Source organism: Hydra viridissima, unplaced genomic scaffold (genome assembly GCF_058129835.1).
Source record: "Hydra viridissima isolate aposymbiotic clone 2 unplaced genomic scaffold, HvirCarnegie_v1 scaffold_16, whole genome shotgun sequence".
NCBI classification, from domain to species: domain Eukaryota; kingdom Metazoa; phylum Cnidaria; class Hydrozoa; order Anthoathecata; family Hydridae; genus Hydra; species Hydra viridissima.
The window spans coordinates 7,318,486-7,326,495 of NW_028324315.1; the positions used below are offsets into that span (position 1 = coordinate 7,318,486).

The 8,010-nt window shown below is 28.4% G+C and overlaps 2 protein-coding genes across 2 annotated transcripts; one reads left to right on the top strand and one right to left on the bottom strand.

Moving 5' to 3' along the window:
- Window positions 1-1,756: 1,756 nt before the first annotated feature.
- On the bottom strand, window positions 1,757-4,001 carry LOC145181809 (uncharacterized). The gene is made up of 3 exons (XM_090073719.1): window positions 3,593-4,001; window positions 2,887-3,132; window positions 1,757-2,139 (listed from the first exon to the last, which is right to left on the bottom strand). Exons 1-3 carry the CDS (start codon window positions 3,786-3,788, stop codon window positions 1,862-1,864), a joined length of 720 nt encoding a protein of 239 aa, XP_089929845.1. The 5' UTR covers window positions 3,789-4,001; the 3' UTR covers window positions 1,757-1,861.
- LOC149877833 (uncharacterized) lies at window positions 3,902-5,678 on the top strand. Its single transcript, XM_090073757.1, has 5 exons — window positions 3,902-3,956; window positions 4,040-4,347; window positions 4,452-4,531; window positions 5,041-5,163; window positions 5,630-5,678. Exons 2-5 carry the CDS (start codon window positions 4,260-4,262, stop codon window positions 5,639-5,641), a joined length of 303 nt encoding a protein of 100 aa, XP_089929883.1. The 5' UTR covers window positions 3,902-3,956; window positions 4,040-4,259; the 3' UTR covers window positions 5,642-5,678.
- The last annotated feature ends 2,332 nt before the right edge of the window (window positions 5,679-8,010 follow it).

An 8,010-nucleotide genomic window follows, 5' to 3' on the forward strand; every position in this document is an offset into this window, starting at 1 on the left:
AACCTGATTCAGAGCAAGCTTTATCCGTTTTGCGATTAACTTAAAATCAATTCAAATGTTTTTTTAAATGTGATCTTTACCTATTACTAAATAAATTTGCATTAAAATATTACATATTAATACAAATTAAACTCAGCTTTTTTTTTCAAAAAAGGCTGAACCCATCTTAAAGAACGCTGACTCAGCTCAAAAATACTGACTCAGCTTGGATCTAAAAAGTTCATTAATCTTAGAGGTTAACCAACTTTTTCTTGAAGACTTAAAGCTCAGCTTTAGTCAGCAGGAGAACTGAAAAATTGCAAAACGTCTTTGATAGTAAATACAATGTTTTTTGACTTGCAAAACCTCTTGTATATAGAGGTTTTGCAAGTCAAAAAAATTGTGTGCACAAATGTGGCGAACTTTATCTAAGGGTCATTTTCTTTCGAATAATTTTTGGCAGGGATCATTTTTCTTTTTTTTTTTTATCATTGTTCTTTTAAATTTCGAGTCAAAACTAATTTTTTTTTTTTTAAAAAAAAAGCTTATTTTTAAGTCATATAATATAATAACAAAAAAAAAATCACGTGGAACTATAAATGTTGTTCATAAAGGAGGAAGACCCAGAAAAACATTTGCTGCCGTAACTTTAGCCGCGTTTTCAATTACAAAATTGTTTTACACCAAAGTAAGGACAACTTTGCTAGTGCAAAAAATTTCATTTATGAGTTGAAACTTGATGAAAGTACGGGTGAGTTGGATGGATTTTCGCGTTTTAATATGCAATTTTCATCGCATTGCGATATTTTCGATTTTATTGCGCTATATTGATTAAAAATTAACTGTGTTGTGTATTGTGTATTGTATTCTGACAAATCAAAATTCAATCTAAAGGGCTTAGACAAAGTTTAATTAAAAAAGTGAAAAAAAAGTTACTGTTTAGGGGTGTCTTAATGGCACTACCAGTTTGGAACCTCTTCATTTTATTACACCTATAATGGATAGGCTGTGCACGGAAAAATTATGGAGAATCAGATGACCCTTTTTGGATTCCATTTTAGGCTTCTGGTCAGTCGCAATATTACTTTGCGACAGACTATAAAACCCTTCTTTCTCGAACAAAAGATTTCTTTATTGCAGCAGCTCGGTCAATCAGCTGGCTAAATCCCCATTGAAAACCTAAGGAATTAGCTTGACGACTTAGCTTGACTTGTAACTAAGACGTTCATAAGTAACGATGAACCGTTCTAATATACCATAGTTTGGGAATCTAATTACTCGGGAGAAAACCAAAAAAACTGCGTGAATGTCAACTCGCTCTCAGGAAATAAGTTAAAACAATGGTTACGTCATCGATCATTAACTTGTTTTAAATTTATAGGGTGCAACTTTTTTATTGTTCTCTTTACTTTAGGGTCTCACATTCTTTTTTTTCCGTGAGGAAAAAAAAATGCCCTTTTTTGCTTCCTTATATTTTTAATTAATACTAATTTAGTAGGTTGTTATTTATTACTTTCACTTCCCCACAAAAATTAGGATTTTTTTGCTGAATAAAAAGTTTTAAATTTTGTGGGGCAGTGAAAATAAATAAATAAATAGATGTTGTTAAAAACATACTTTTCACTTAAAATGATCGTTAAAAAAAATAGTTTTTCAATTAAATTTTAAGAATTCATTAAAACATTAAAAGTGATTTTTTTAGAAATGCTTATAAAAATAGTTAAAAAATAACTTATTTTCTAAAACTTATTTAAACAAATTTACGAACGATAAAAATTTTATGAAGCTGATATTAAAATTATATAACTACAGTTATAATTAAGTTATGCAGTTATTTACATTTTCATAAATTTCAAATAAGGACACTAAACTTTGACTTGGTTCATCTTCCGATTTCATCGATTTGAATTTCATAAAACGGTTGATTAGCAGAGAGTGATTTTTTTAACGAATTGCTGTGCTGAGCTGGTAATTTATTTGTACGAACAAGGGTGTACTTTGCATATTTTAGTTTGTATATCAAGTTTCCAATAAATAACGATATCACAAAAGATATGCTGAATCCCAACGCAAGTAAAAGAAACAACCCATGCCTGATTTTAAATTGTTTTGATGGTGATATTTTAACCTCTTCTTTCACAACGATAGTCACAAATCGACCTGAAAAAAACGATAGTAACAAATCAATTTAAAAAAAAGGGTTGTAACAAATCGACCTGAAACGAAAAAAAAAGAAAAAAAAAAAAAGAAAAACTGCACTTTTAACATTGCTGATGGGTTATAGAAATGAAGAATAAATGGATAAATTCTTTAACCTTCTGGAAATTAGCTTTCAATATTAATCCGCTCTTTTTTTATGTAAAGTTCGTTGAATTCATTAGCAACATTAACAATAAAACACATTTTTAACTAAGCATCAGCGTTTGGTTTTTCCGTTAATAACGAATAATAACGAATAATAACGAATAAAGTACAAATATCTGTATCAGCCTTTTAAAATAAGTCAAGTTTTCTAAAAATTGTTACGATGGAACTCTTTATGCGTTTAAAACAATAAATATTCTTGGTGTGAAAAGTTTATATTTATAAAAAGTTGTTAATTTTTGAGAAATAAGTTTAACGAATTTAATCGAATTTCGATTCTATAAATTTTTTTCTGGAATCTTACAACTTTATAGGTAGAAATATAAAAATTAGTCAAATTCTATTTCTTTCAAATGACTGATTAGAAGTACGTACTTTTACGTTTTTATTCGTTATTAACAAAAATTAAAATGCTAACGCTTTATTCGAACTGAGTTCATCTAAAAAAGACCAATATTAAAAAAAAAAGGTGTGATATTTGAGTGAAGTTTGACGTTTTACATTAAGGAACTCTGACTGTTTTTTAAATACGTGAACACGTACTTGTAGTCAAAAATTCACCGACATTGGTTATAAACCTCATTTCGCATCCGCATGTTAGATTTCCTTCAATACTTAACAACTCCAGCTTGTAAGTTTGCGATTTAGTATCATAATAGCCGTCTATTTTCGTGATCCATGTTTTATTAAGTGGTGGAAAGCTGTAGCGTTTAGGTAGCATGCGTTCAGCTATAGTGTCAAACTGATCACCGAACACATCAAAAGCTAACGGAACTATGGCTTGTTTGTCTGAAAAACAAATAATAATAATAATAATAATAATAATAATAATAATAATAATAATAATAATAATAATAATAATAATAATAATAATAATAATAATAATAATAATAATAATAATAATAATAATAATAATAATAATAATAATAATAATAATGATAATAATAATAATAATAATAATAATAATAATAATAATAATAATAATAATAATAATAATAATAATAATAATAATAATAATAATAATAATAATAATAATAATAATAATAATAATAATAATAATGATAATAATAATAATAATAATAATAATAATAATAATAATAATAATAATAATAATAATAATAATAATAATAATAATAATAATAATAATAATAATAATAATAATAATAATAATAATAATAATAATAATAATAATAATAATATAAATAGTAATAATATATAGGTAAAGCTTTTAAAAAATGGTATAACAAACCTTTATACCCGCAGTAGAAAATGTTAACCGTTTCCAAAGGTCTGTAATTTACGCGCCATTCTAACGTAACCGCTGATCCTTTTGAAATTTGAATGATATCTTCACCATTTATATACTCAATGGTTGCGCCAAAAGTTGTGCGGAAGACTGAACACAAGTTTAAAAGGAGTATGAAGTTTTGGAGAAAAGTTCTCATTTTCTATGAACAAATGCATAGTATCTTAGCTAGTGCCAATGACCCCATCAAGATTCTTAAAAAATGTTGTCAATATTGAATTGTTTTTTTTTAAATAAGGGACATTTGACGTCACTTCGATTGGAATTGATTAAATAAAGGTTGAAGTTTTGAAATTTCTCACGCAAGGTAACTATTAGTTATAAGTTTCACTCTAAGATTTCGTATTTTTTTAAAATTGGATATTGAATTTGTTTCGATGCTTTTTATAGCAACGAATGCCGTACATTCGATGCTTTTACAGCATCGAACGCTATAAAACGTTCGATTCTAATTTCGATAAATCAACTCACACGGAAAAAAACCTAAACAGAAAATCAAGAAATTTCGGTTGTTCTGAACTTGATTGTTCCTCTTTTAATACCTATACATCATTTGTTATGATTTGACTTTAAATTTTCTCTTGCTAAACGTTTAAAGCGATATTTGTTAATGGCAATTTTATTTGCTTTTTTGAAAAGGTTTTCGTGTTCTGCTACAAAAGGGAATGGAAAAAACACTGACCAAAGAATAAAGCCAGGTAAAGTTTGGGTAAATAATCTTCATATTTTAAATGTTACAGTAATAATATTGAGAAGTTTTGTTCATAACTCAGGAACTAATTCTATTACATTTGTCATTCAGGATTTCACTGGTTGTTAAAAAGTATAAAAAAAGATCACGCAAAAATCAAGAAGAAGATGAACAGAGAATCTTCTATACAGGTAAATATAATACTTTCATTCATTTGCTCCTGGAGATATTTAAACAAATGCTTTTTCTGAAGTAACTACAACTTTTAGAGAGAATTTGAAACAGAAAGAAATAAAAAGTTAAATGAGGAAATGTAACGCATTAGTAATTTACCATAATTCAGAGCAAAAGCTTTGTGGCATTTACTAAAATACATTATTCTCAATATAAATTAGCAAAAGATATACAGCTAAAGACCAGCCTACTCATCATAGAAACACTAGTATCTTTTTTATTGCTGTTACAACTTTTAATATCCTCCTCCTCCTGCTCCTGCTCCTCCTCCTCCTCCTCCTCCTCATCATCCTCATCATCATTGTCACAATTGTCATCATCATGATCTTCATAATTTCACCATCATTATCATCAACACCATCATCATAATCATCATTATTATCATCTTTTTAAAAATCATATGGCATTTTCATTATCTTTATGAATTTTGTTTCCTGATTTAATGGAAATAAATATTCCTTCTTAGACACATGTTCATCCAAGCAATGAAGACTCCATGCTAGAGAGACCTACAAGGTCACCATTTCAGTTCTCACGTGGAGACAGTTTTGTTGCTAAAGAGATTATTAAAAGACAATCTTCAATACAGGTATATTTTTAGGCATCATCCATTTTGTCATTGTGATTATTTGCTTCCAAACAATTTTTTCCTGAATTTTATTAGTAATGCTTTCTATGAAGTATCATCATCATCATCATCATCATCATCATCATCATCATCATCATCATCATCATCATCATCATCATCATCATCATCATCATCATCATCATCATCATCGTCATCATCATCATCATCATCATTATCATCATTATCATCATCATCATCATCATCATCATCATCATCATCATCATCATCATCATCATCATCATCATCATCATCATCTTCATTGTTTGTTTGTTACAAGGTCATTTAAATCTTTAAGTGGATTTTTAACTTAACTTGATTCCTTTTAGCTATAAGCCACAAAGTCTAGACCTGTATAGACCCTGTCTTGTATCAGCAACGCTAATTTTAATGTCACCAGTTTATATTTCTCGTTTTGATCTTTTTCTAGACTCGACACTGATAATTGACGATGACATAGAAGCGTCAATTTGTGATATGTATGTTTTTGAGCCACTCATTCTTATAGCCATCCTCATCACCTGTTTAATATTTTCTTTTTAGTTTATTTGTTTGCTATCTTTTTAGTTGGCTTTTTGTTTCACTTTTGCTCTTTTACTTTCTTTTAACTTGAAATAAAAAGAAAAACACACATGCACATTTAAAATGATTTAAACTGAGATAAACAAATCAAATCTATTTTTTTATTCAACGCAATTAAAATACAACTCATGTTATTTCCATATATCAATAAATGATATATGGAAATAACATGAGTTGTATTTTAATTGCGTTGTTTTCAAAACATTTTCGTAACAATAAAGATATCAGGACAAACAAATACTAGGGTCGACTTTTAGCCTTTCTGCATTAAAGGCGAGTGACAAATATTTTACTACGTTTTTCATATTTCTACCGCGCAAATTTCGAATTTAGAAAAAAAAGAAAAAAGAAAAGTAAACAAAATTGAAGAGATTTCGAACATTTTAATTCGAACCTAAGAACATTGCTAAACTGTTTGAGTGTTTTTATATGAAAGCTGATATTTTAGGAGGCCTAAAAGAAATCCATCATTCTCAAAAAAGAAAAAGGTATGAAGATTTTTAGTGCTAGTTTAATCACATTCGTATAGAAGAAAGAAAATTATTTACAGAAAATCTAAAAGTGTCCCTAAGAAGAATTTGGTAGGTAAACCAATAAAAGCATTTCAGAGCAGTATTCTCAAAAAGCATGTAAATTTTTAGAACCTGATGTTCAATAAGAACATACACTTTAAATAGGAAAATATAAACATTTATATCTAATAAAAATAGAGTACTATTTTTATCAAATATAAACGCTTATATTTACCTGTATATTTTTATCTATTATCGGCTGTTTCTATTAAAAATAATGTCGGCCTTTGGAAACGGTATGCTTAACGTCAAATGAAATGCGATCAATCTCGCGAAGTGAAGTCACACGCGTTTAAACAAAAGTAACACTAAAAAAAACGAAATTTTCACTGATTGACCTTAAATCATCCGAGTTGCATACATATTTGCGTCCGCAAGGCGCACTAAACTTATAAATAAAAACTACAAAAAGGAACGGGAGGAAGATGACAAAAGCTCTAGACCTGAAGAAGGCATCCTTATTTGTTAGTTTTAAACACTCTCCTTTATCAAATAGATAACACAACAATACAGAATTGTTTATATAAAACAAACACCGTGAGGAAATTGATTAACCATAAACAACATAAATTTTTCAAAGAAATACCATCATGTCTAAGAAGGCTTTTGTCCCCCCGTCATTTAAGCTAGCTAAAGCAACTCTGTAAAACAGCCAAACAAAAACTCAAAAAACCAAAACAAAAATATGTTTAATTTACTCCTGATATTTGCAAATTTTAAAACTTGTATCACAGACGCCCTTTTTATATTTACTTTCAAAGCCTGTTAACGAAAGTGTATTTCCCATAATTAGCTTATTAGGGCAGACCTCTTGTGGTAGGATAGGCATTTGCGGCAGAGGCGAACCTATATGCTGACTGTTTGCCTTAACCAATAATACACCACGAAACGGTCCACGTGAATGCACGGTTTCTATTCATCGAACCCTGGAACCGCAAAAACTTAGGAATTTTGAACATTCACGTGACCAAAGGTGAGCTGGTTTTATTTCGGAAAAACTTTTGTAGGAACATAATTGTATAATACTGAGCAATATTTTTTAAAAAAATTCATGTACCACTGTCACAACAAGATCTGGGAAAGAACCCTCTGGGATCTGGGAAAGAATCCTCATTTAATAATCAGTTGTAAAAGTATTCTTATAATTTATAAAGGTTTCATTTTTAGTTGTGTTGCTGTTTTCTGACTTTTTCTTTTTTTTTAAGTAAAATTCACCTGATGATAATTTGTTTGGTGTAGTACCATTTTCTAACCATTATAAGAGAATATCAATTTTTTGTTTCAGACAGTAAAGCCTACAAATATAAGTGAAATTATAATTATGTAAACGTGTGAAGTCTTGAATAAAAAATTTTTTAATGCATTTTATTTACATAGTTCATTACTTTAGGTTATTCTTTTTCTTTTTTTTTTTTTTTTTTTTTATTTCATACAAAAAAAGACTATTAGGTTATACATTCAGAGTTCAGTTTTTAAAAAATAATTTTTATTAAAGTTATTATTATTATTTTATGCCGTAAAAAAAATAGGGCTCCAACAAAAAAATACGGTTGCTCGACGAATGGGCCTGTAGTAAAGAACACCACGGTTTTACTCCTTTTGCTATAAAAAAAATCAAACTGCTGTTTATGTTGTCGTTTTTTTAACAATGAATTTA